Here is a 27,741-nt window from a genome sequence, read left to right as displayed (position 1 = left end):
GCGGCCAAGACCCAAGGATATTGGGTAGTTACCAGTCTCTCTTGAGGAAGGAAGACAAGATACTGGGGACGGATGATGACGTATCTTTTGTCATGTTTATTTACATCTAGTTTTGCAAAACAACACTTACTGTGCATGACGGCGCACAAAAAATATTGCTGAGATCAGAGCAGAAAGCTTGTGTTATAAGAAGCAGCTCCAGTCAACAATTCACTTATACTCTTGTGCGAACCAAATAGCTGTTTATATCACTTTGAATTGAAGGGAAATTTCGTTATCGACGAGAAGATGGCACTTTCAGTGAAGGCCTACATCAACCCTGACACAAACCAACAAGAAATTCGACGCTTTGCGATCGACGAAGGTGCCTCGGCAAACTTTGGCTATTTGAGGCAGAAAATAGAGCAAGTCTTTCCCTCTGTCAGGGGGAAGGCGTTTAAATTGTTTTGGAAAGGTACGTTTATTTGTTATGGTCTTAATTTTGTATTGTACGCCCGATTTCTCAAAGTTTCCGCGACAAACCGTTTCAAAGCTCTTGAGCTGTTAGATATGCTTAATTTCATTACGTATGACTTTCGATAGTTAGCCAGAAGGCTGAATATTTTCCTTCTCCCAAACGATGGCAAGAGGATAACACTTTCTGCTCTAGTTTTGTAAGTTACCTTCCACAGTAAACGTCCCTGAAAGCTCCGTGAAGGTGAAGCCACAACAGATGTGCTTTGAAACCACTACCACCAGTACGCTGCAGTTGTAGTTTTATTTATGAAATATTTTCTCTTATTCTTTAATTGTTTTCTCCAACAGATGCAGATAACGAGATGATAACATTTTCGAGCGATGAAGAGCTGGTTGAAGCCTTAGGAAGCTTTAACGGGGATGTCTTTCGTGTGTATGTGAAAGATCTAAACGACGAACAAGATGCGACTCGGTTTGTTGGTGGGTAGCCTAGAAGTTTTTCTGTATTTAGACCTATTTAAAATTGTAATCGAACGTTTTAAAAACGTTATACGTGTGAAGTTCGGACTTTACAGATGTCAGAGACCTTTTTTTGTTTTTTTGCACTGTCATCAAATACACCCCCAAACAAAACTTGACGTGGCACCGTGAAGGCAGAACATTTTTTGCCTAATCACCATGAATATGCATTTGAGTACTTTAAAAAATATAATTGGAGAATTGCTGAGAGGTTTTTTTATTGCTGGTAATTCCTTTGCAGTTTTTCCATTTTTAATTTTTCTTTTTTTAAATCTGTTTTTCTTGTTTTTATTTAACAGCAGATGAAACAGAGGACCCAGACCTAACTGGCCAAGCTCATCCTGGTGTGGTCTGTGACAGTTGTGACAAGCACATTCATGGAATCCGCTTTAAGTGCGTAGTGTGTCCAAACTATGACCTCTGCATGACCTGCGAGACCAAAGGGATGCATAAGGAACATGAGATGCTGCGCATTGCCACCCCAAGAACTGCTGACAACAATTGGTTCCATGGCTTCAATCCATTTGCTTTTGGACATCATCCACACCACCCCCCACATGGCCCGTCACCACACCACCCTCCACATGGACCACCACCTCATGGAATCCCACCCTTTCACTTTGACTTTGGACATGGATTTGGCCCATGGGGGAGAGGAGGGCGTGGTCGTAGGGGAGGAGGCCGTGGTGGTCGCTGCCCTAAAGCTAAACGGTGCAACAGTGGAGGAAAGAAGTGTGATCGTCATGCAGCAGCACAGTCCAATCCAGGTGAAGTTCCTGTAGGGCCACCATTTCTTCATGCTGTGGGAGAAAGTATTGCCTCATTCCTGGGTCCATTTGGGGTAGAAGTACACACATATGCTAGCAATGAACCAGGTTTGTCCTCTTCATATAATAACGTAAACATTGCTTGAAGAGTTTTACTTGTTATATTTGACAAAAATCTTGAACTTGGCCTATGAGCGTCCAGCTCGAGTCATGCTGTGATTACCAATGACTCTGTATAGGGAAGGAAACAAAACTGAAAAAGAAAACTACAGTATTACCAGGTGTTTCTTGTGACCTTGTGTGCCATATACCATACATCTTTGATGAGTTGCTTACTTTTCAGCTGGATTTTTGAGAGGGCACGTGGTAACTGACTGGCTGACTACATTAACATTTTGGTCCATCCAACTTTCTATTTCACTCTGTGTACAGGAGAATCCCATTTCCAACAGCTGATACTTATCTACTTCTACACCTGCAATAATTTTTGGCTTTTACGAAATATATCTACCTCCCTATATATTGTGCTTTTTTCAACACCCAAGAAATGACTCAGGCTTCTTAATTCTAAAGCCCTAGATTTACAATTGAGTTAACTTATTATTATCACACATGATACATGTCTTTATTTGGGTTGTAGTGTTAATTTTTAATCATTTCATGCAGATTGTTGTCAAGGCAGATGTCAGGAGACTGAAAGCTCAGAAGACACTGCACAGGCTGGTCCTTCAGGCGAGCCCACAGGGTCACCAGCAAATGATGCTATGGAAGAAAGTGCCCCAGAGACAAGTTATGGAGAAACTTCAGAAATGGTAAGGGCTTGACAGGACACTTGTTTTAATAATTAACTGGTATTTTTAATTATTTTCTTTGTGTAAGCTGTTGCCATGGTCAAATCTGGTTTAAAGAGAGAATACTGTGTTAAAAGTCTTTTTAGAGGTTAGGCCTGGGTTGTTCAAAAGGTGGATGACGCTATCCACCGGATAAATCACTATCCAAAGGATAAGTGCTAACAAAACAAACCACGCTATCCACTGGATAGCGTGGTTTGTTTTTAAAATTATACTTACTATCTACTTTCATGTATTTGTCAATTTGGAATGTTATTTGTCTTCAAGGGTGAAGTTGTTAGGGGAAAAAAAGATGTCTTGTCTTAAAACATAACATAAACATAATAGCCAGTGCAGATCTCATGATCTACACACCTCTCATCACCCCATTCATGTGCTAAATTTATAGCAATACCTAACATGTAGATTTTCATTATGTGAAATCAATGATTAATCATGAATGGCTAATTTGGTTAATACACTTTCTTAACAGGATGTCCAACCCCCTGAGGAATTTGTTTTGGTTGATGAGGAGAAGACTGCAGAGCCTCAGCAGGGTGAAGCCTCAGGGACTGCTGCTGATGAAGAGCCAACTGACCCGCTGGAGGTGGCCATAGCAAAGATGCGTGCAATGGGATTTGAAGATGACAGTGGCTGGTTGAAGCAGCTGATTACTGCCAAGGAATATGACTTGAACAAAGTTCTTGATGCCATGCAGTTTGAAGGAAAGCACTGATGTGTGCATCTTTTAATGCATCTTGCTCAATATTAATCCTGCTAAAATAGAAAGTTTTGATTTAATGTTTCATTGGTGCTGAGTGGTGTTTGTTGTAAATTATGTTTTTCAGGGTTTTAAGTTACTGTTAAAAAGAACTGTCATTTTAAATGGAAATGTCAACTAAGTCTGACTCTTAAAGGAGGTCACTCCAAAAACTTTACTTTTTTTGTCTTTGCCTATAGCAAATAAACATTAAGCTTCTCCACTCACCAAAGTTTTAGCCTCTGAAGTGCCCACTATCCTGATGAAATTTGTCTCGAAAGAAGTGACTTTGGAGCTGCCATTTTGAAACTATCTTGGCAGCCAAGTCGTGTTTATGCGACGTCATTCTGTCCAACTCGAAATTGGCGGGAAGGAGAAAAACCTGCAACTGACTTGGCATCCTTCACAAGGTCAGCAAACTCTATTTTTCCCAAGCAATTATTCACTTCATTATATTCAATGCTATTACTTTAGAACTTGGAGCATGTTTGGCACAAAATAATATGGCTCAAGAGCAGCCATAACCCAGAGTGGTAGTAAAAAGACTTGTCGGAAGCCATTTGGACAAAATCTTTTGGACGGAATGACGTCACGAAAACGCGGCCTGGCTGCTGAGTAATGTTCAAAATGGTGGCAATGATGTTCGAATTTTAGACTTGGAGACAACTTTCATAAGGAAAACCTGTGCTTTTGAGGCTGAAACTTTGGTGAGTGGCCGAACTTAGAGCAAGGTTTTCATTAACATTGACAAAAAATATACGTTTTTTGGAGAGACCTTCTCCTTTAAGGCTTACTAAGATTCCTGAAAACCGCAATCTCTAAGAAGAAAAATACCATCAGTCTTGAGAGCCCAAGTTTGGAGCTCAACAAGACATTTCATTATTGTGAGTCATTCCTATATTCTGTCAGGTGCTAAGGGTTTGGTTGTCATTGGGTAAATGTTGTTTGGTTTGGTTAGTGAAAGTTGTGGAGGTTGTAGAAGTGTTATTATTTTAATTGCAATATTAGCAGCAATATGTGTGAAATTTATGTGTGTAGTAGCTTTGCTTGTGAGCAATTGATGCAAAATTAATTAAAAGCTCTTATGGAGAGACGTAACTACTGTTGGTTGTTCTTGCTTGTATAGTTAATAAAATCAGTATAATAATGTACAGCCATCGCGGGAAGAAAACAGAGACCAGTTGACAGGTGCCATCTCCCCCATTCTCCAGCCTTACCCTGTTCCCCTCTAAGTACAGTATATCATTTCAATGTTTGTGACATCCCTTCTTTGTAGTTGTAACCCTGACTTTAAAATAACAACAAGGTGGATAGGAAACAAATTTTTGGACTTACCCTTTGGGTAAGTTCCAATTATAATGTACTACCCCAAGAATCACTCTCACTAGCCCCCAAAAAGTTTGTCTCTTTCAGTACTTCAATTTGTAATTTGAACATACTCTAAAATTTTCCTAAGAAAACTTCACTTGCCATGGGCAAGTGACAGACAAAATCCACTTGCTCAACTGGAAAATCAACTAGCTCTGAGCTATCAGAAAGGACTTCCTTTGCACACTGAGCAATCAATAAATAAACATGTCAGAACACCTAGCCCAACTGTGCTTATAAGGGTGATCACGCACCCCAGATGCAAGGAAAACTTACAAGGCAGTATTACACAAAGTAATGTTTCCTTTAACTTGTCACTCAATGACACACACAAAAACCTTTGCAAGATGTGATAAAGACATTCCCTTGTGTAACGGCCTGTCTTTCTGCATTCTTGGTCGAAGCAGTGCCAAACTATGAAGTTGAATACCTTTGTCTGTACACAAAAATGCTCTTAGAAAACCAAAATGAACATCTTCAGTGAATTGTCAAAGGGAGAGCAAAATGACAACTAACTTGATCAGGTGATGTCATGGTGCTTTGCAACTGTGGGAACTTAAACTGTGAGTTCAGTCAATTCTTAGAGAAAGTCTCTCTCCACACAAGGACTAAAATTATTTCCTGATCCGTCAAGTGTTATTTTGTTGATCACGGTTAAGTAAATGTTAAGTTTCTTAACCAATTCCCTCCTCTACTTGTAGAGCTTCTATGACACAGCTACATGCTAAAAACAACAAATTGTAATTGCATGACAAAATTTGTAAAACAAATACAACATTGTACATGAAGACATTTCTCTGCACAAAATGAAAGAATGAATGGGTAGTTCTTTTTACATTTGTACATCGTAACCATATGTACATCATTGTGTCATCAATATGATAATGAAGGTTTTCACCTTAAGTTTGTACAATACGTGGCTTAAAAGCATAAAAAATTAATGAATTATATTTTGGTTAACTTTGTATTTATAACCAGACACTAATATTAAAACACCAAAACACGATAGCAGAGTAAAACATTCTTACATGTTACTAACATTCATCACGGATAAGAAAATGCTACCTTGATGGCTTTGATCACAAACTATGTACAAGTCCTGTAACTTTTAAATTACATCAACACGTCTTGATAACTTAACCAGTCTCAAAGAGCCTAATGGACAGTCACATGTACAATAAGGTGTTGCCATCACTTCCATTGCTGGTTTCTTTTTGCATACATAAGGTTCACAGCTAATCTACCATATTCCAAATACTTTCCTGTGTTTATAACTGGATGTACATGTACACACTCAAACCCTCCTTCAATGACATGTACATGTACCGGTAATGTGACTTATTGTTCATCATGGCAAAATTTCAATGGTTTTGTCAAGCCTTTACTCTGCTTGCTGACCTTCCACCTGGCCATCTTTACCATTCTCTCCCTCGCTTGTTACCCCCGAGTCAGTTCCGCCATCAAGTTGCTCATCCTTGGCTTCCCCTTCAGGGGCTGGGTCAATGATAACATTTTCCTTCTCTTCCTCCCCCTCGACAGAGCCACCGTTTTCTCCCGAACCCACAGCACTGCTGGGCTGACTACCCTCGTCACCTTCTTCAGCTGCTGATTCTTCTGAAAACGTGTCCCACCTCGAACTCTTGAAGTCAAGCAATCTCTGCATGTTACTCTTGCCAACTTGATCCATGCATTGAGAGTAGCGTGCAAGAAGTGTGTGGGCTAAAACAATTCCATATTCCACTCTTGTGGTTTCTGTGGTTTCCACTGCTGCAAGGTCCTGAGCAATCTCAAAGCCTCTTCTGTACATGCGGACAGCATCTTCGTATTTACCCTGGCACATAAAAGACAACACAATAGTTACTAAAGCAGACTCCCATTACAAGGTGAGGACTGCTTGCAGGTGAGGACTGTAATTATTATTTTGGTCAAATAGGCTAATAAACTACTGAAAAGAAAGTGATCTTGGGGGTCATGCCTTGCCACCTTCTCACACCAAATTTTTTTGTGCTTTTTCAATGATCTATAAAGTGAAGGCAGGTGGCTTCAGGGACTAGCTGTTGTCTTACCAGAGAGTTATATATAGAGCCAAGACTAGTACAAGCTTTCTGTTGTTCTGGTAACTCCTGAGATCGATCGGCCAGTTCAACAAACATCTCAAGATACTTCATTGCACTTTCCACATCTCCTTGCCTAGGAACAACACACAGGTAAGTTAGATCTTTTATCACATCATACTTATATTATTGTAACTGCCAGAATTTTCTCTCTACTTGTACAACAATCCCTTTTCTTTTTTTTCTTTTTTTTTTCTTGATACTTTGTTTTTTCCTTTCCTTTCAACAAACATAACAAATTGGATGTTTTCTGCACTGTAAAATTAGCAAGAAGTGTAAAGAGTTAACAATCCGAAAAAATAAATAAATAAATAAAACAAAAATAAACTTACATTTCATAGGCCTTTGCCAAGGCTTGACAAGCTCGCCCCATTCCAACATCATCAGAGTTCTGCTGGCATTTTTCCAAGTATCCATTATGATACTGGAACAAATGAACAAAACAAAGTGTAATGTAAAGTTGAATTTCAAATCATTTGTCACAGCAAAAGGCAAGAAAGGATCACAATAATTATTTTAAAGTGCAAATTAAAGGAACCATGAATCCTCTTCCAGAGTGGAAGTATTGGTTTCTTTGATGTACCATGATCCAAGTTATCTTGAATCAAAAATCCTAACGAGAATTTTCACAATGGAATGTACCCAAAGTCTGTTGAGGAATCAATCATGATTGAAGGACACTGGTTTTTAGGATGCTTTTGATGTTAAATTTTGAAAATGTTCTCACCAAAATGGCAGTCTCCGCATCTCCAATTTCCTCATAAGTATTTCCCAGTCGATACCCAGCTACGCCTTCTTGTTGACTGTCGCCACCTATTGTGAAAACAAAATTTCTGTAGGTTAATATAAATTAACTTTAGTTACTCAGGACTTAATATTTACATTATACATCATTCTAGATTTCCAAGTTAGGTATTAACGTTAAGCAATAAATTAATCTGTTTCAGCTAAATTAATATTCTGACTTTTAATTACGTGTTGGATCTTAATACACCTGCTTCAAAAACATACATACATGCATGTACATAATTTATAAGCTGCATTAACCGCTAATATAATAAAAGCTCTAAGTTCTCAAGCAAGCTCTTGCCAAATACATTTTGTACATTTATTATGTGATGTCCACACTTACTTTCTTTAGCCATTCCATATGCTTTCAAGAGGTATTCTATGGACTTCATCAAATCATCTTCCTTAATCTACATGATATTTTAAAATATAACAATCAAAAGGATGAAAAAATTCAAAATTCTGAAATGATATCATGTGCATCAAACTTGCGAATCAGAGTTTACCTCATCTGCCATTGTTGTGTACACTCTTCTGAGGTGACCGCAAGACAGTGAATGAAGATTTTCTCCATTGTCTGTCTGCCATAGACGCCCTTTGGTCAAGTTGTAAAATGATTCTAAGTACTCTGCAGCTTTAAACAGATCCCCTATAATGCAAAACAGCAACAATATAAACAACTCAATTATGCAACAAGTAATAATTTATGACTCAAAATATTGAAGGTACACCATAGATATGTAGGCAACCAAATAATCAATGGCCATTTTTTTTTTGTGGGCACTTGAGGTCATTCTGCTGAAATAGAACCTGCACTGAGAGTTTTGTGAAACTTTGCCTATCGATTGTTTATATTATAGGAACTTAGATTTTGAAATAAAAATGAGGGGTCCCCATGATCATTTAGGAGCAAAAGCACCTTGTTTATACCCATATAAATCCAATCATCATAATTGTACTTACGATTGCTTGCTAAATTCACATTTCTGACGATTGCTTTTTGTTCTACACTGAGAATTGGTCCATATTTATTTTATACAGAGAAATTTATTACTCAATTCAAAACAACAGAAAAAAATGATAGGTCACCATACTCATTTGCGAGAAAATGATTATTTACCTCTATGGCAAGGTCCAGCTGTAAAGAAAAAGCCGCCATTTTTTAATGCGCACGCACTAATCAGGCGTGAAATTATGCGCAGTACGGATGCACAATGCAATACTGGGGAATGACCTTAAGGTTAATTTACATGTATATGAACTTAATTAAAAGGCCACAAACTGACGAGCTTGAAATTAAAGTTGTTCAAGATGCCGGAGTTAAAAATAAACCCATATATTTTTGAAAAAATGTTTCTGACTTACAATTCTCTAATCTTATCTACCTTAGATCAACTCAACTCAACTCTGGCCCATGACTCCAAGCCTAGGGGGTCATGGCACAAAGTGAAGTCTACAGATCAACTCACCTCTTTTCTCAGAGGCCAATCCCATGTTACAGTTAGCCTCTGATTCCTTCCTTCTCCCATCACCCCTGATCTTCAGACTAGTCTTCAAACATGAGCCATAAAAGTGATCTGAAAGCCAGAAGTCCTCTGTCTCCTCGAAGAATCGTGCCAGGGCCAGTAGGCTGTGGTACACCTGGTCCATTTTACCTGCATGCACAAAAAATTAAAATCATGGTACTTCATGTCGCATGGGACTCCGCCATTTAACTGTCTCTAAGACTCACTTTCCTGCAGGCCTTTTTTAAGATGGATGCTTTAAATTTTGAAACCGTGTCAGTTACCAGTATTGTCAGTGATACAGATATGTACGAAATTAAATGCAGAAAGACTTTTAGGTTGAAAAGTGGACAATTTGTTGTTTCAGTTTGGTTCTTTTGATCTTTCTAGAAGGTTATCCATTTTGGAACTAACATGTAGTAAAATATCTTAGTTCCCACTCAGTCTATGCATCCTATGTATGTACTGGTATATTCAAGTTCACTTGATAAGTGCCACAGTGAAATAAGTTCTTCACCCCTTCTCCCAGCAGCCTCTGCTGTTGTAAGATGATGCTTTAGTTGGTCGAGTTTCTCAGGTTCATCCTCCAGTAAAGGCTGATCAGAAAGACCAGAATCTCTTCCTAAACTTTGTATATCCTGCTTCTGTTTCTCCATTAGGTTAAACAGCTCCTGGAAGGACTGATGGAAGCCTTCTTTCAACATGTCCAGACACAGATTGTGTTCATAAGTGTTGCGATATCTGCCATGACATTAAACAAATGTTGATATAGTACGACTGACACAGTCCAATCTCCCTGAGTCACTACCTCTTATAATGTAACCAGCTCTATAATAAGATCTCAGTTTCTCACACTGTACAAAATGTGGTCTTTCGTATTTGATATACTGCGCATATTACTTCTCACACTGTAAAAAATGTCAAAGCCAGTCACCTGATCAAATAGATGCCAAATGAAATTCATGAAATTAGATACATGTACAACTGTACACATAGAAAGGTTCTCAATGGCCAATTCCCTCAATGAGGTGTGCCTGCAGGGGATCATGGTTATTGCACAAGTATTCATCATTTACAAATATCCAGTCCAAGATGATGAACACAACTACCATGATTCCCTGCACCTGCATCTCCTAGATTCTCTAAGAGGGAATTGGGTTTTTTTTAGATCAAGAGTGTATTTAAGTGTGAGTTTTCAGGGCTCGACACTAATGGTAGCCAACTAGCCACAGACTAGTAGAAATTTAGTTTTAGCTAGTAGGTTGTTGATTTCCACTAGCCACTTTGGCTAGTCAACAAAATGAAATTGGCTGAACTAGTTTCTGTCTCCTTCAAGGAAGACAAACACAAAATTTACACTTTTCTCGGAAACAAGGTCAGAATTTCATTGTGGACATATCATGGTACAGGGCATGTGCTGTTCAGCACGTACATGTATGCAAATTTAAGTTTGTTTACTTTTCGCTGGGTGGTACGTAAACGGGGAACTGAACGTGTTACTTTTGTTGAAAGAAACATTCGACAAACAAGACAGCATTTTCTGAAGGCACACATCAATGCTCTTTTTTGTTATGAATTTTTTTCATGCGCAAAATAGTGCGGAACTGTAAAGAGATAACATTTCATTTAGCGTAACAATACATGGGTGATTTGTCGTTGTATGCTTACTTACAAACTTACCACTACAGAAATAATTAGATGAGAAAGATTTATTTCCTTCGACATTTAAACCAGCCATTTTTAGCAGTCGAATTTCGCCAAAAACAGTTTACAGTATTGTTTAGATAACTGTTTTGCTTTTGAAACATTTCTACAGGGCCTGTCTGTGAAGAAGTCTCGACAGTTTTTACAGTGACATCTTCAGGGTCTCGATATTTTTCCAAGGAAGTCTCAGAGAAAAACTGAGTCCTGAAAGTCTTTTCGGTAGCTGGAACTTTTTTGAAACTAGTTTAACTACACTATAATTACCAACATTATGTATTAAAGAGAGTTGCTTGTGTTGTGCTTTCAAGTCTTGCTAGTAATTCTGTTGTTATTGGACCTACCTGAAATTTTCGTGACACGTTAATTTTGCGAATTTCACGATTTAAAAAAAAAAATCGCAAAATTAAAGTGACGCGAATAAGCAAGTATTGGCAACATAACACATTATGTTACTGTTGACATATAATACCGCCATTGTGTTTTTGTTACTTTTGACGTTATTGTATCTTTGATATAGTCAGTTTACCAAATTTAAAGACATGATTAAGTAACATTGCCAAGGAAATAAATTTTGTATTACTCAAATATGCAAAGTTAAAGTGATTCAAAATACATTTTTTTTTTGCAAAATCACCAAATTGAAGTGTCGCGAAATACGCGCACCCCCAAATTGTGAAATAAACGTGTTGTGAAAATTCCATGTAATAAGGTACATGTAGCCAACCACAATGGTTGGTTAGTAAAAACAAGTTTTGGCTAGTAACATCTAAGTTATCACTAGCCACTAGGCTAGTAAGTTGAAAAGTTAGTGTTGAGCCCTGGTTTTCATTAAGGCAGTTTGAAGACTGATATGGGAAAAAAGTTTCTGGATATTGTAAAGGTACAATCACTGAATAAATCCCCATTGCAGTAAAAGATGGCAGAGCTTCCGTGCAGCACAGCATACCAAACATGTGTAGTAATTAGTAGCTGGATATACAGTAAAATTATACAATTTAATATAATTAAACTTGTCAAATGTTGTTGATGTCATTTAGATTTTTATTTTTTTTTCCTATTCTTTCATTATAATTTCTACAACTTGACACAATGGGATGAGGAAGAGAAACAAAATCAGACCAAAAGCAAAATTAAGCCACAATAGCGACGGCATAGATATTATTGAAAGATTCTGTTTATAAAGAGCTTACCTTGAAGTGTCTATCTTGTCAGAGCTAGCTGTTTTCTTTAGATCAGAAGGAGGGCTTCTGACAAATGAACCCTCAGGTCTCTGAATTCCTCTGCTGCTGCGTTGATATGGACTTCCTAAGGAAGACCCTTTGGCTGGTGGCGATGGAACATGTCTGATGACCTGCTGAGTGACCTGGCCACCTACCTTGATGGGAGGCAACTGAGTGGTTAGCGTGCTCATTTTGAATACTTTACAAGACTTCTTTAGTACTTGTGAACTGAAAAATAAAATTAAAAAAAATTAATAGCAACATGAATATTGTCCTTCAGTAGCATTTTCAATTTTATTAAACCTGACAAAAGTTGAAATAAGGTCTGAAGCTACAGGGGGCTAAATGTAATTTAGGCAAAGTTTGAGTCAAGCCAGTGCTGGCCAGCAGTCTCTCAAGGTGATCATGCTCAGTAGGGTCTCATACAGGGTTTTGCAGGGTTTATGTGGTTTGCTTACTAGCTGTGTGAGAACGTGCAGTTTGCCTTTGAGTGTCATTTATGCCTATTGAGTGCTGAAGCTACTGTAAAATTGATTGATTTTAAAATCTTTTTCTAAAAAAATCAATTTTTGTTGCTAAAAAGCCTACCATATTATGTTCTGTCAGTGCTAATTCAGTTATCACTGCATTTGCAAGTCACAGAGACATAGGTTGGAAGTCTTTTGATGATAAACTTTTGGGCTTGAATTTTGTGTACATAGTACAAAATTTTCCATCTTGAAGAATTATAACTTGCTGTAACATTGTGCCCCTACAACATGCTGAACTGGATGTCTTTGAATATCCGAGATCCCGCCAACTGCTGAATAAAGATAATAATAATCTTTATTCATTTAGATTATTATCCGTACATTGCTTTTCCTAGATATAAATACTGTTTTGTACTATAAGGACTTAAATTTATAGGTAATAATTAGCTTAACTTTGTTTATTTCGATTATTTTGTGTATACCTGTATGTCTATGTTTGTTTGTTTGTCTCCCTAACCTAAACATGTAAAATAATATTATCATTTCTTTTTAATGGCTGCCTGGCATTTTTAACCCCTACATTATTTCGGGTAGCCAGCACCCCTATCATTTTTGTTATTAATTCATAACATTGTAATAACTATTTTCTAACCCTGGGGTGAAATAAGAGATGTTATTGTTGTTCTTACAAATTGGATGCGCGCATGATCAAACCGTTTTTTTGTTTTTTTTTTCTTCAATCTATAAACACAACTGACATTTAAACCAATCTCAGTTGTTCATTTAGCCATCACATCATTCAACGGAATTTTTGTAACTTTCAAGCAAATCAAGCTGAGAAGTGATATGATCGATATAATCGAGTCAGGCTGGGCTAAATCTAGATCCAATATTTTTCATCTTCATTTGCAAGTTTTTTGCGAAAAGAGCAGTAAAAAAGGCACATGATTTCTATTTCATCTCAAATTTGCTGCCACGTGGATAAAATCTCAAGATTCTGAGCTGAAAAAAGCATGGAATTTTAGCTAGTGGGGCTTCAAATCTGGAAGGTGTGAAAACTGACAAAAGCTAAAGGCACCAATTAATGACAAAAAATGTCCAAAAGTCCCCAAAAAGTATACTTTGAGTCGATAAATCTATTAATAAAACATCAAACTCACCTTTCTAGGCTATATCTTGATTACTTCACCGAAAATAACACTTGTCTTATCCGACTGAAAACTTACTTTCGCCATGTTTTCAGTGCCATTAGCTGTGACGTCACTACCATGGCTACATTTCAAAACAATCCCATGAATCTTTACGTCCAAGTGTTTGGGGGTCGAAAAGGTGTGTGGGATATCAAAGGGAAAAGAAAGCGATGACGCAACATCGTACGAAGATCACCCGATCTAGGCGCGCTGTGATTGGTTAAAAAAAATAGATCGGTGATGGCAGCCAAAATGGCGGACCCTCCAAGTGAAGGTTGGCCTTCATTTTTGAGCGAAACAATGTCTGGTTTAGAGGCAAATTTCAACAATGATAGAGCCATAAATGAGCCCATGATGGGGGACTTTGACGGTAGGTCTTTTGGCATTTTTATTTTGGCTATTAGCACGCGTGAAATTCTCTTATTTCTGGCCAGAGAACAATGAAGCCCGCTCGTTGTTTACGCGCCAACTTTCACATGTACTCTAGTTTCATGCTTTCCAGAGTAGAAGATAAGGGTCAGATTACGTGAGTTCAGTTGGTTAGGGCCTATGCCTTGAAACTTGTGAATAATTTTTTTTTTAAGTGTTATTTCTCGAGACGAACACCTCTGTTTCAACTAAGCTTACATTTCTTGTTTAGTTTTGTTTTCATGTGATAACACGCACAATTGCGAACGTAAGCACTATATTTCATTTCCTTATCGGTATATAGCGTATATCTCTTTCCACGTCGTAAGCAGGTATGAAAAGATAAAGTTTGATGTCATTTTCTGTTCTATATATTTCATTTTCCTCCAAATCCTGCAACTCTCTGTACATTTTAAGCTTATTTTATTGTTTGTTAAGAAAAGTCATGTGTTGGAAAGTTCATTATAAAAGGGTTGCAATTGTGTCTATTGACTGAACTTTGTCCACGGAATCTTGTGATCTCTGCATGCTATGCAAACATCTGTGCATCCAAAGTAATTTTTCCAGTTTCTTATATTTCCAAAACAAAAATCACCCCAGCCTGTAATGTAATATGTATCCGGATGCGAAGAGAAAATGTATACCTTGCTTGTGAAGGAGTCTGTCAGACATTTATTGTGTCAATCATATGTAAATTGTGTAGATCATGGTGTAGTCAATAAAATAAATGGTGCTTTTTGTATTTGTGTGAAAAAAAAAAACCTTTGAGGACTCTCTGCTAAATGAAGCAGTACAAGTTTTCAAAAAGCAAAACAAGATGGGATGAGTGTGTACCATTTGACAGCATATGAAAATCGTCCAGTGAAAAGGTCTCCATTTGTCTTGTTGCCGTGCGAGAGTGGCCACTTAATATAGGTTTGACTGTATTTCCTACTGAAACAACTGTGTGTTTCATCAAGGAGGGTAGAAAGAGTTTGAATTAAAGCAAATGATGCAGAGATATTTGGAGAAAAGAGGAATACCTCTGAAGCTATTCCTTTTTTTCTGCAAAAGCTTTCCAGTGGGAAGGCCAGTTCTATTCAGTTAGATCCTCTGGATAAACCAGGTTTTCCATAAAAATGGGAAATGCCCAAGGTCAAACCAGATTTTAAACCTACAGTAATCCACAGATTGAGTTACCCAGTTCACCAGTTTGTAAAGCAATCAAACTTTGATTACTGTCGCTTGCATCTAAGCGTGAACACATGACGCTGAAACATGCTCTAATTGGGTGTCAAATGTGGCATGATTGGTCATCAAACATTTGAAGTTTAGCAGACCATAACGCAAACTTTCGCACTTTGAGAGACTCTGAAAGTCCTGCTCCCGCCAATATTTCATGGTTATACTGGAAGCAAAGCTACTTTCGCAAAAGGTGTATGAATATTGACACAGGTCAGGGTCAATTTCTCTCAAGAAGTTGTCAATGTCCAATCTTCTGCCATTTCGTGTGTTAAACTTTGAGCATGAACATTCGCGCCACGGTCTGCTAAACGTAAAATATTTGATGACCAATCATGTCTCGTTTGACACTCAATTAGAGTATGTTTTGGCGTCACGTGTTCACGCTTAAATGCAAGCGAGGATATATTCAATTTTGTTTGATTACTGAGGACAGCTGGGAGGATCAATTCATGGATTTACAAAGTATTTGAAATTCCTTGTGTGGTTAACATTGATTCATTATGGGAAAAGTAATGTCCAAAGCATATACCATCTAGGATAATGCACATGTACTTACTTTTGTTTATACAATATTGTATTCAGAGGGATTTTTGGATTACCTTTGTGGAGCAGCTGCAGACCCCAATTCAGAACATGCTAACACAACAGTTGGGGTAAATGTAAAGACGGATCCATCACAAATCATTCTTTCACCACCGATCACGCCTCCAGAGTCAATGAATACAGATGATGATCATACATCATCTTTTAGCTTTGCTGAGTACCTCTCGAAAGCAGCAATTCAACAACAAGACCAGTCAGTTCTTTCAGTGTTCCAACCTCAAGTCCAAGTGAAACAAGAAGGTGGAGTGTTTAATGCCAGCCAGACTGTTACGGTGACAACAGAGAGTCAGAACACAACTACCCAGTATCTCCTCAATTTACTCCAAGGACAGAAGATGCAACAGACTCCACCTGCCATGAATACCAAAACCTTAGAACAGCTTCTTCAGGAGCCATCCATTCTTGCTCCATCTTCTCAGCCACACACCGTCACTGTTCAACAACCACCGCAAGTCCAGCAACCAGCTCTTGTAACACAGCAGGTAAGTGGAGTCTTCTCAGTTTTGAGAATGACAGCTTTTCTTCTTCTTTCAAAGTCTGATAAGTATCACGAAACAAGGTAATGATCCTGATATTTGCCTTGTAAGTACCAAAATAATAGAGGAAAGTCTAAATTTAAAAATCGTGTTAAGAAATTGTCAAACATTTTTTTCAGAAAATTGCAAAAACCAGGATATCTTTTATATTAATTTATAAATCTTGGAAGAGAGAGGTCTGTACAGTTTGGCTATAAATTATTATAATTATACATGTGCAATCCTGTACATTGCATAGAAAAATAATTTATTGCAGGGACAAAACTGTTTTAAGAGAGGCAAAGAGAGCTGCTTGGAGATTTATGTTCATGAATTATTGCTCATTAATAATTATTATAGGATATACTGTGTATGCTATAAATTAGTTTTTTTTTTCTTGGGCCCTGAAAAACAAATTTGGTTCTTGAAAAGTCCTTGAACTACTAATTACTTGAAAATCCTATGTATAAACTGCAAGTTGTTACTGCCAAGTATCAGTGTTGTCTTATTGAGCTTTTGTGATTTTTTGGTCATTTTACCATCAAAAGGTTCAACAAACTTCACAGACAACTCCTCAGCTTTTGCAGCTGTTGCTACAGCAGCAACAACAACAGTTACAACAACAGCAGCTGCAGCAACTTCAACCAAAACCTCAGCAGCCAACACCACAGCAACAGCAGTACCCTGCTGTCCAACCAACGTCAAATCAGAATGTTCTGCTTCAGCAGCTTTTGCAACAGCTCGGTGTGCTCCCTAAGCAGACGGCTACTTCAGCAGCACCACAACAGCAACATGTGACAGTTCCCGAAGAACAGCTGTCTCCACAGCAACAGGTTCCTTCTCCTGGGTCCGCGTCATCGTTGTCATCAACTCCGGGATCCCCTCTTCAGCCAAGTTCTCCAGTGTCTCCTGTTCATTCGCATTTGCAGGTTGCCAGTCCCCAGACACAACAAGTGAGTGACTTCATTATGAATCCCATCATATGGACTTAAATCTACATGTACCTTAACCAAGAAAAATGAGTGCATAGGTTTCATTTTTCATTGCATTGTATATATCCACTAGGCTCATCTCCAGCCACAGATTGTCAAGACTGATTCTGCTGCCACTGTCATTGGAACTATAGATTTGAGTCAATCACAGATCCAGCCTACACTCTCTCAAGGACCCAATGGTGTCCTTACAGCTACCATTCCCATTGTCTTGGACCCTAACAAGATTCCTATCAGTCGTCTGACAAATTCCAAGGGGCAAGGGGGAGTGAAAACGGAAAAGCGTTCAGCTCACAATTTGATCGAGAAACGATACCGCACCAGTATTAATGACAAAATTGTGGAGTTGAAAGACCTTGTTTGTGGGCAAGATACCAAGGTATGGCCATAGTTGGTAACAGTATTTAACTTGTATTTTCAGTTGTTGGAGGAGGTTTAAGAGTTGTCATAGTTAATGATAAGAACTGGTGACTGGCAAATACTACCTTCAAGTAGTTCTGCGCATGCTGGGCACATAACGAACAATCTTAAAGTGCTATTGCTTTTACAGTAACTGTCACCTTTTCATTTCTCCTCCAAGCTGAACACAATGAGAAGGATGTGGGGATTTTGCTTATAACCTGTTTGTGTTATGTTCATCATTATTTTGGTGTCTAGAGTAATTCACAATAATATTATTCACACTGTTGTTTCAGATGAACAAAGCTGGTGTATTAAGGAAGGCGATAGAGGTTATACTGAAGCTTCAGAATGACAATGCACGTCTCAAACAAGAAAACATGGCATTGAAGATGGCGCAGCAAAAGAGAGGTAAGAGTTGTTTAATTTTGTAGTTTGTTTCGTTACAACTTTTATGTTGAAATGTGCTGGAAACCAAGGGTCATGGCACTGTACTCAACATTCCTTAATTTAATTATTAAGTTTGGTGTGTTGCTATGACTGGGTCACTTTTCTTAACAAAACCAGTATGGTGCATACATACATATTTACTTTTATTAAATTGTTAACATTACCAAACACATTCATCAAGTATTCAACCACAACTAATATTGAACTGTCATTCGTTTATTATCAACTAGAAACCATCACTGAGCTTGTTCGAAAGCAAAAGGAACATCAGATAAAGAAGGAAATAATAGAAGAAAGTGATATTACTGACTCAGCAGTTACACAGTCTCAAGATGCCAGTGAGATTGAGGAAATCGCCAAGCCTAGCACTGTCATAGCCAATCCATTAACTCCACCAACTCCAGATCCTTTGACGAAGGACAAGACTCACATCAAGGTGGAAGCCTTGCCTGTCAGCAGCTGTGGAATGATGGATCGAACCCGTGTTGCTTTGTTTGCATTCATGTTTACCTTCTTGTTTGTCAACCCTTTGAGTTATGTCATTCCCCAGCTGGACAAAGGTAATTATGTGGTGCTTTATCTAGTAAATTAAGTCTTTGGCATGTACTAATTATATACAATATAGGGGAATCTTTGTTTGCAATGTTTTCCTCATTAGTACAATCAGTTCAGTTTCTGATCAAGCTACAAAAATGTCAGTCCTTAATATAGGGGCACAGCATGAATAATTTCCCAAAGGAATTTGAGCCCGATGTATTGAATACTCCTTTTTGCGACACTGGTATCAAAAATTCCAAATTTTACAAAGAATGTATGAGCTCATGAGCACTTTTGCCACCCAGACATTTTGCAGGTTTTGAAAGCCAATAACAAAGTTTTACATGATTCAAGCTCTTTAAATGTTTGGAATCAATTTCCTTCTAGCATGATGCCTTCCCAGTGCAAAGTTCACTCTATGTGCTCTAAGCGTTGGCAATTGTTGTAGATATTCTGTATTGACAAGATGACACTGCTTTTTACAAACAGGCATTCTTTTCTCCGACTCTTTGCAAAGCGATCGGCCTCATGCTGGTGGAAGGACTTTGAATTCATATGATGATGCCAGTTCCATGCAGCAGGACAAGTGGCTGATAAGTATTGCGCTTCTCATGGTCAAGTGGCTCCTTCATGCAGTCATAGCCATTGCAGTGCTGGTGCGCATCTTTGTGTTTGGTGAACCGGTGACACGACCACACTCTAATAATGCAGTCCTGTTCTGGAGACACAGAAACCAAGCTGATGACGATTTGGCCAAGGTACATGTATGCATGGTGTTATTTGCCTTGGGATGGCTAAGATTGAGCGATTCACTGAGGGACCTTTGTCCTAGGATGGGTTTTGAGACCAAGTCCTTCCACACATTCTGTTCCATTGTCAAAACTCAATGTAACTGTCTTTATGGTCTCATTAACCGCACGGCCATGGGCCGAGCGCGGTTCATGTTCTACCCTTGGTTTATTTTTTTTTATATTTTTTTTGTCGGAGACCAGACGCAGATCTCCACTCGGCCAACTTTGAATTACGCAATCTGTAATGTTTACTCGCCAAACCTTGTTTCTTAAGGGTCAACAAAAATCTCAGATTACAAAATCACGCCGAACCTACACGTTGCAAAAAAATCTCTTCAAAACCCTGACATCGAAGCGATATATCACTTTAGCGTTAATAGCTACCACACATCGTAGAAGGTAAATCTACTCCTTAACAATCCAGCTTTATCGTGTTAAAATTTCAGCAAAATCGAACAAAACCAGAATTAATTACAATTTTTTGTGACCTCACTCCCCAGACTTGACCTAACAAAGGAAGCCACGGTCGCCCATAGCAACCGAAAAACGTGAAAATAACCAAGCCGACGTTTCGGCCAAAAAACTCCAGAATTATCGCCTGAGAGCTTAAACTTGAATGGGAACATCTTTTTCGAACTTTTTTCAACTGATTTAGACGAAAGACTGGCCTCGGCGGGCTACAAAAAAGACCAAGAGAAAAAACAGAACAAGACAGCAGAACAAACCGATAATATTTCATCGCGTGGCTTTCGGCACGAAAAGGAAAATACAGCTTACTTCTGGATAAATTCAGCCTTAGAAGCCAGCAACTGGTCCCAAATTACTTTCTGTATCCTTACAAATGTCCTGATTTCCATCTCCGAAAGATTTTGCCCCAATTTTGAGCAAATAAACATTTCGCCGCGACGACCGCCATTACGGTGGCTTGCATACTAAATTAGCTAACTTAACAAAATTCTCCCGAGGGGGGGATATGACAAATTTGGTGAGAATCAAAGGTAACGCCAATTTTCTGTCACGTTTTCAATCTGTGGTCACTGGAGTGACCAAAATTGATACATCGGTCGGGATAGGGTTTTTTTATATGACTTGTGTGACTACTTTGCTAGCCCTTTACTCGTGGAAAACACCAATTAAATTTAATAATGACTTTTAAGAAAGAAAGTTGTTGTTAATAGTGTTATTATTGTGTCGTTCATATCGTTCATGCCCATACATATCCCGAAGAAAGTTCTAGATTAAGACCATTACGTCATCGAAGATTTGTCAACGGCTACCACTGGTGGTGCAATAATACAGTTTGTGTTGATCAAGTGATGTGATGTCTACAGTAAGAAAAGAATCGTCAATGACTGCTTTGGAATGTGCACTACGTTCCGACGGTAGTGCTAAGCGAACTGTTAAATTTTTAAAGCGCGGTTATAAGATCTAACAGATCTTCTTGTTACTTGTAGGGTGACATGATTTCTGCCTCACGGCATCTGGAGATCTGCCTGAGGGCTCTGAAACGTCCACTTCCTGTTTCCAAGCTTGATGTAGCCTGTGGCCTGACCTGGCAGTTAATGCGTCATGTTCTTCACAGGCTGTGGATTGGAACATGGCTTGCTTCTGCTGCTGGGGGAATAAAGCTGCGGAGTGGAAGCTGTGACACCAAGGACCATGCCAGAATATCAGCAAAGGATGCAGCCATGGCATACCATCAGTTACACCAATTGAGCCTTACAGGTACTATAGATTTGATATTTGAGAGTGAAGTGAAGACACGATTGATCATTGCAGTTATATAAACAACTTAATCAGTTGTGAAACTAAGGCCTGAAAAAAAATCTGTTGTTAGTGTTGATTAAGTGTGGTGAAAACAGATAAGAAGAAAATGGAGATAAATCTCTTTCACACCCCCTCATGCCTCAAGTCAATTTATGTGGTCAATATGTTTGTTCTAGGTCATGTTTCGGTGAATGGATGGCGATCTTCCTTTCTTGGCCTGGCAGCAGTGAACCTTGCAGAGTCTGCTGGGAAGCTAATTAGCATAGATGTCTTGGCAAAGATCTATGTGTCAGCTGCAATTCAAATAAGGACTTCATTCCCTGAGGGGCTTCACTTCATTGCAGTAAGTTTGGCTTCATTCACAATGGTTTCATATCAGGGACTTCCAAGGACTCTTCAAGCTGTACATGTATTAGTATTACTGCTTTCATGGGACCTTTCACTTTACTTTTCCTATATGAGGAGGGCTTGAAAAAGTGCTGTCTGGTCATCCAGGATAAGTGGATTTTCCTGTTGTCTGATGTGCAAGGTCCCAGACAAGTTGTCTGCCAGCTAAACAAAAAAAAAAGTGTAAACTAAAGATTTGCCCAGGGCAAGCAACATTTGAGAGCTGCTTGTCTGAAGGGAAAGCTGAAATACAAGTTTTTCTTTTGAGTCCTGAATGTGACTAATCAAAATTTTAGTGTTCTCTGGACTGCTTTTGTAGAATTGCTAATTTTAGGCTACATGATTTCAGAGATACTTTCTTAGCCGTGCACAGGCATCATATGCAGGTCATGGTACAACAGTTCCTGCTTCACTTCAGTGGCTCTTCCGGCCACATGGACATCGTTTCTTTGTCAGCAGCCGGTGGTCTTGCAAAGGAGGAGATAGCTTGTGGGCCAGTGTCAACAATAAAGGTAAGAAGAACTTGACTGGTCATATTAGACAAATTTAGCTAGTTGGTCCTAATGTGTTTTTACAAAAATGGATGTCAGTTCTCTCTTGTTCTTAAGCTAAGCAGGGTGGGTTAATGCCTGTGTTTCACCATTCATTGGAAGTTCTGCTACAATCTACTGTAGTATGGTCTACTTAACATGCAAAAAATTTCGAGCAATTCTAATTTCAGACAAAAAAAGTGCCTGAAAATAAAACTGTCCAAAATTTTTTGGCATGCAAATTTTTAAGCATCTGAAATATTTACAGTACTGTGTAAGACTTTCAATTAGTTTCAAAGCTCTTAGTGCCCTTCATGGAGGGAACTCTTGTTATGACACAGGTTGAAATTCGTAAGAATTTGAGCTACATCATACAGTGTAAATCTTCTTGCCTGTGTACATGTATCTCAGTCTGTAAAACCTTGAAGGTGCAGTAAAACTATCATTTCACAGATGGTGTCTGAAACTTTTGTACAAAATTTGTGTGATATGCGATGAAAAATGTCCAAAAATTAAGCATCCAAAATAAAACATCCGAAATTTTTTGTGAGTAATGTACCTTTGGCAAGCACATCCATTGGTGAGTAGTCAAATGTTAAAAAAATATTCAACCTTTGCTAAAGAGACAACGGTTTAAATGTATTATTTCCTATATAGCTGACCCAGTTGCCCATGTAAGTCAAGCCTTCCGGGAACATCTCCTTCGCTATGCACTGTCCTCCATTGTATTGCCCAGTTCAACTGATGACGACACTACAGGAGATGAAAGTGCCCGTGATGCCCTGAGTTACCTACACATGCTGAATGAGTGTGCGTCCACTAGTGAGAAGCACATGAACATGTCGTCAGCTGTCGGCGATGATCAGGTGGCAAAGTGGTGGGTGGCAGTGGGGATGGTGGCTGTTTATTGGTTGCAGGGTGAAGACGAGGCAGCTGAGAGGTTTTACAGCACAGTGGAAAGTGTTCCCAAGAGTCTGTGGAATGCAGAGTATGTTGGGATAAGTTGAACTAATATGTCTGTATCTCTCTATATAAAGCCCCTCCAGCCTCAGGCTTAAACCTAGATAACAATCATTTCTGGTTCTGTGTAGTTACTGTGTTATATATATTTTTTATTATTTAGACTAGTTTGGGGGGGGGGGGCAGGGGGGAGCAAGCAAACAACTAAACAAATAATTCAAATTGAAAACAACATTGTTAAGAATCCCAACTAGTTTATTTGATATGAGTTTTTCTGTTCTGATTCTTAGCAAGTAGCGTAGTTACTTGATTATAACTGTTTGTATCATATACAAAACGAAAACATGGTCGCACATCCCTTGTCTGCCATCTTGTGTCTATCCAAAAGGGCATTGCTTGGTGTGCCTGTGGATGGATTTGTTCATCGCGGTCCTGAATTCAGTTATATATGTAAACAGTAGCCTCCATTTGGTGCGAAAATATGCTTGGATGTTTGTCCTCAGACATCATCTGTTCCAAGAAGCCAACTGCGAGCTTTGTTTGCAATATTGGGAATCAAAGAAAAATTATTAAGTTCTTGAGGAGATTTCCCATGTTGACTTTGACTCCTTCATTTTGCAGAGACCCTGTAGCAAACTGCAGAGATCCATTAGCCAAAGCTCTTCTAAGAGCTTATCTGGCCAAGAAGCAAATCCTGAGTGGAAGCACACTGCCCAGCTCCCTCGAAGACTGTACACAGCTGTGCAAGAAGTCAGGCCTTCATCTCCAGGAGAGCATCAACCTGTCGTCCTCTTTGTACCAGTCCAGCACTAACCGACTGCATCAGTTGGCTCAGCTGCTGTGCTGTGATTGGCTGCTGGGTACACGCAAAGACATCTGGGAATTATCACAGAAGTCTCATTTTGGCACGACGGTCCCAACTGATCCAGTGGAGCTACGTTCATTTCAGAATGATCTGGAGAGTTTACAGAAACTCACACACAACCTCCCTGCAGCTCTTCCAAGGGTAAATTTTCACTGCCTAAGTCTGTTAAGCTTTTCATCTGTTTTTTCATGTGGTGCTGTTTATAATGTTGTACCCATTATGTTTCTAGCTTTGGATGTGGTTTAAACCCTAGCGTGTGGCTGTAAATGAAAGCTATTGAACACCTCGTTCATGTGGTTCTGTTTATTATGTTGCACAAGATGTTTCTAACTGTTTCTAGTAGTGTAGAAGAAACCCTAGCATGTGACCATTTTGTTTAAAAGCTACTGACCAGCACAAAGGACAGTGTAATGACAGTTGAACTGGAATATTTCATCACTCGCTTAAGTTGCAATTGGCCACATGAGATTGCTTTTGGTTAGATGGCAACGGTAGTTAACTTAATCGCTCTACACCATGAAAAACATTGTTTCATTTTCTTTTATCTGTCTGCGCAACGGTAATTAATGTGCTGCTTCACTTAATTCCTTTTTATTTTACTCAGCTGTATTTGTACGAAGCTGTTGCTCGTCTGATGGCAGGAGCCAATCCTACAGAGACTCACCATCTGTTACAGAGGAGCACCTTGAGGCAGCGAGTGGTTACTTCTCATCATCACAAAGGACACCAGCCTGAAGATGCAGGTATATTAGTTAGCCAATGATCGACTGCTAATCTCTCTTTGTAATCTTTATACATCGTCAAGTGGGCAGGTGATGAGAATAAAGACGTTTATGTAGGGGAAAACTCTAACCTAACTTGTTCACGTTACGGTTTTTCATTAACTGTCCAAATCTTCTCCTTGGTGCTTACTGGCTCGTTATCACCTCTTGGGTGTTTATCTGTCGTAGAAAACTAAAAATATATTCTACGAAAGTAAAACCCGCATGTAAGAACCTAGTGGTTCAAGAACCTGATGGGAGATATTTGCCATTTTGTGAAACCCCCATAAATTAGCATCTGTCTAGCCGAGCAAGATCAAGCAGGCTCTTAAATGTGGGTTACAGTTAAATTATGAACTCTTGTTATAGAGGCAACACTACGCAGTAGTCATCCTGTAATCAGTTGTGTGAGGCTTATCATAATACAGTTGTGAATAAACACTACATTTAAGGACCAAACCCAAGTTTATTTATTTTCTCTGGTAATCAAAAGCTATGTCTTCCCCATAGAAATTAGGAACCTAATAAGAACCTACATAGCCAGAATTGTCAATAAGTGCTCCAATCTACAAGAACTCGCGTGTTCTTACATCCGGGTTTTAACTGTTTTTGGCTTGATAACATCTTTACTATTTTTCGATTTCTTTTTGCAGGTGACGAGGAGGAATCCACGTGTGTAGCAGGCGAGCGGGAGAAAGCAGCAGCCCTTATGATGGCTTGTCGGCATCTTCCTCAACCATTCTTGTCCGGCCCATGCCAGCGGAAGAAGATGCTGGTTGAAGCTGCAACGTCTTTGGAGAAGATCGGAGACAAGCGAGCCCTGCAAGAGTGTCAGCAACTTCTGCTACAGCTTAACACGGCTGTTGAATGACACTGGATTGCTTTCATTGCTTAATTACATGTAGTATTATTTTGCTTGCTGTAATCAGTGTTCATCTTGGCATACCGTGAGACTTTTTGTAAGCGGCTGTAAGCCTCAGTCCTCTAGTGTAGTCAAAGCATTAACGACTAGAATTCATGAAAAGGAGGGAGAGCTTGTGATTCGCGTCGCGTCGTCCTTGAATTCCATCATAGAGCGGTTTTTACCACAAGGCAATCAGTTGTTGAGTTTCTGGCCCAAGAAAAATGCTTTATTTTTCCTTTATGGTTAACTTATTGTAATCAGGAGCTCCGCTGTTAGGCTTGGCTAAGTCTACGTATTAGAGCATTTTTCACCTGAGTGTAGAAAGTAATTCGGATTTGTTTTGGTCTACACGATTGGCTTAAAAAAAAAACTCGCGCCACTTAATCATCCAATCAGAAAGAAAACCAAAAACATTCGTTATTTGCCCGCGCATGTTTTCCCGCGCTTTTCGTCGCTACAAGTATTTGATCTTGGAAATTTGATTGGTTCACTGGATTGTCCGTGTCCTTTGTGATTGGCCAAAATGATAACTTTGGTGATGGTTTGAGACACTCAATTGAAAACCTTTCTTGTTGAGACGTTTTTCGTGTGGTAGCATTTTTGTAAAACTGCGACTACCGTGTTTTCTCGATTTAACGCCCCCAGCGTTTATTTCAAACTTCAGGTGTTTATTTGATTTTTGCAATTTATTCGATTGTATTAGAGTTTTTATTCATTATTTGTAGAGCTTAGTATCTTATAATTATACCTAAAGTTTATTATTCCTCGGACATATAATCCCTGAGGGTCTAGTTTAGAAGAACTGACTTTTAGTCGAGACCTGACGTGTAATCGAGAAAATACATTACACCATTTCACACTTTACAGATAGATTATCTTAAATATCGAATAAACATAGATACTATAATTTGCTAAAACAAAGAAACCGCAGCATTTTATTTTACGAGTGGCGAAGTGAGAGCCTAGTGAAGTTCTCCGTTAAGAGTGTGAATTAAAAATGTGTACTCCACTTGTTTTATCAACAAAAAGTAAAAACATATTTATAATACGTAATTATATGTGCTAGAGTTATTTTATTCTAAAGCTCCTGAGAAACAGGCAGGCGAAAGTATTTGTTGTTATTTGTTAAAATTATTTTTCCCCATCGCGTCCAGCGGTTTCGTGCTGGAGAGTTTTAAGTAAAGGGTGCATTCAGTGAAATAAAATCCGGAAATTTGGGTTGAAAGTCAAATAGTTCAGACAATTTCCGTTGGGAATGGAACGTTGAAAATGTACTTAAAGTTTGTTTTTCATTCCTCCAGTTCCTAATCTGTTATGAAACGGAAACGATTACCAGATACCTTTTTGTAAATGGTAGGCGCGATCTTATTCGGCGGTTTCCGAATTTTAGAGAAATACCCCTTTATCATACGTTATTAAACAATCATACCAACCGGTTCCTTCAGACATGGTAAACACCTTAATTGATTTGACTTCATAATGCAAGTGACCAATTTCTAAGTATGACTAAGTTTTGTATGTTAAATTATGGAGTACCAGACGCGAAGCCATAGACACTTGTAGTTAAGAAATTGTTTTCAAAAATAATGTAATATTAATAAAGAACATTTTCTCAGTCTTCTGTTGTAGTAGTTCCAGGGGTCCGGTTCTCTTCTCGCCTGAACTCTTCAGAAGTTGGCGCTTCACAACATTGTAGCCCGCGTAGCAGGATGGAAGGAGGGGGACTTCCTGGCGTTTTTCGCCTCCCTACCCCTTCCCCAACTGACGCCTGCAACACAGGTTACAATATTCCTCCTGTGAGGCCGGGCTTATATTTCGTGAAGTGACATTCTCGTTCCCAGTGCTACTCGCTTTGAAATGTCGATAAAAGAAACGGAGGCTCTAGGGACGAGAACGGCTAAGTAATGAAGTGTACAATGGCATTGATAATAGCTGATGGCCATTGCTACAACTTTG

At 38.8% G+C, this 27,741-nt stretch overlaps 3 protein-coding genes across 5 annotated transcripts; 2 read left to right on the top strand and 1 right to left on the bottom strand.

Moving 5' to 3' along the window:
* The first annotated feature begins 104 nt into the window (after positions 1-104).
* LOC110056482 (sequestosome-1-like) lies at positions 105-4,430 on the top strand. 2 transcript variants are annotated; one of them, XM_089274242.1, is made up of 5 exons: positions 105-454; positions 805-936; positions 1,278-1,850; positions 2,409-2,554; positions 3,066-4,430. In XM_089274242.1, the coding sequence occupies exons 1-5, from the start codon at positions 289-291 to the stop codon at positions 3,306-3,308; spliced, it is 1,260 nt and encodes a 419-aa protein (XP_089130368.1). In that variant the 5' UTR covers positions 105-288; the 3' UTR covers positions 3,309-4,430. The 2 variants fall into 2 exon arrangements, with proteins under 2 accessions (XP_089130368.1, XP_020618622.2); XM_020762963.2 differs by having other exon boundaries at positions 1,275-1,850.
* LOC110056481 (tetratricopeptide repeat protein 29-like) lies at positions 1,274-13,794 on the bottom strand. Of its 2 annotated transcripts, XM_020762961.2 has the most exons (11): positions 13,663-13,794; positions 12,621-12,834; positions 12,003-12,260; positions 9,626-9,849; positions 9,073-9,258; positions 8,110-8,252; positions 7,947-8,013; positions 7,542-7,627; positions 7,147-7,238; positions 6,767-6,890; positions 1,274-6,531 (listed from the first exon to the last, which is right to left on the bottom strand). In XM_020762961.2, exons 3-11 carry the CDS (start codon positions 12,221-12,223, stop codon positions 6,082-6,084), a joined length of 1,593 nt encoding a protein of 530 aa, XP_020618620.2. In that variant the 5' UTR covers positions 12,224-12,260; positions 12,621-12,834; positions 13,663-13,794; the 3' UTR covers positions 1,274-6,081. The 2 variants fall into 2 exon arrangements, with proteins under 2 accessions (XP_020618620.2, XP_020618619.2); XM_020762960.2 differs by lacking the exon at positions 12,621-12,834.
* A 106-nt stretch (positions 13,795-13,900) lies between these two features.
* On the top strand, positions 13,901-27,400 carry LOC110056474 (sterol regulatory element-binding protein 1-like). The gene is made up of 14 exons (XM_089274241.1): positions 13,901-14,062; positions 15,907-16,409; positions 16,991-17,395; positions 17,508-17,813; positions 18,130-18,244; positions 18,514-18,843; positions 19,310-19,578; positions 21,066-21,336; positions 21,555-21,721; positions 22,115-22,277; positions 22,953-23,283; positions 23,877-24,261; positions 24,725-24,863; positions 25,535-27,400. The coding sequence occupies exons 1-14, from the start codon at positions 13,933-13,935 to the stop codon at positions 25,750-25,752; spliced, it is 3,732 nt and encodes a 1,243-aa protein (XP_089130367.1). The 5' UTR covers positions 13,901-13,932; the 3' UTR covers positions 25,753-27,400.
* Positions 27,401-27,741: the final 341 nt, after the last annotated feature.

This window comes from Orbicella faveolata, unplaced genomic scaffold, assembly GCF_042242905.1.
Source record: "Orbicella faveolata isolate gen_17 unplaced genomic scaffold, um_ofav_v1 contig_35, whole genome shotgun sequence".
Lineage (NCBI taxonomy): Eukaryota > Metazoa > Cnidaria > Anthozoa > Scleractinia > Merulinidae > Orbicella > Orbicella faveolata.
Note: the sequence above shows the minus strand (reverse complement) of the source record. Positions and strands in the feature narration are given on the sequence as shown.

Excerpts from the sequence above, each read along its gene's own strand:
- LOC110056482 (XM_020762963.2), top strand. The coding sequence starts at position 289 with ATGGCACTTTCAGTGAAGGCCTACATCAACCCTGACACAAACCAACAA. Across the intron at positions 937-1,274 it reads AGATGCGACTCGGTTTGTTG|CAGATGAAACAGAGGACCCA; the intron begins GTGGGTAGCCTA and ends TTTATTTAACAG. Across the intron at positions 1,851-2,408 it reads ATATGCTAGCAATGAACCAG|ATTGTTGTCAAGGCAGATGT; the intron begins GTTTGTCCTCTT and ends CATTTCATGCAG.
- LOC110056481 (XM_020762961.2), bottom strand. The coding sequence starts at position 12,223 with ATGAGCACGCTAACCACTCAGTTGCCTCCCATCAAGGTAGGTGGCCAG. Across the intron at positions 7,628-7,946 it reads ATATGGAATGGCTAAAGAAA|GTGGCGACAGTCAACAAGAA; the intron begins GTAAGTGTGGAC and ends TTTTCACAATAG. Across the intron at positions 6,891-7,146 it reads TTGGCAAAGGCCTATGAAAT|GCAAGGAGATGTGGAAAGTG; the intron begins GTAAGTTTATTT and ends TGTTGTTCCTAG.
- LOC110056474 (XM_089274241.1), top strand. The coding sequence starts at position 13,933 with ATGGCAGCCAAAATGGCGGACCCTCCAAGTGAAGGTTGGCCTTCATTT. Across the intron at positions 18,844-19,309 it reads CATTCCCCAGCTGGACAAAG|GCATTCTTTTCTCCGACTCT; the intron begins GTAATTATGTGG and ends TTTTACAAACAG. Across the intron at positions 24,864-25,534 it reads ACACCAGCCTGAAGATGCAG|GTGACGAGGAGGAATCCACG; the intron begins GTATATTAGTTA and ends TTCTTTTTGCAG.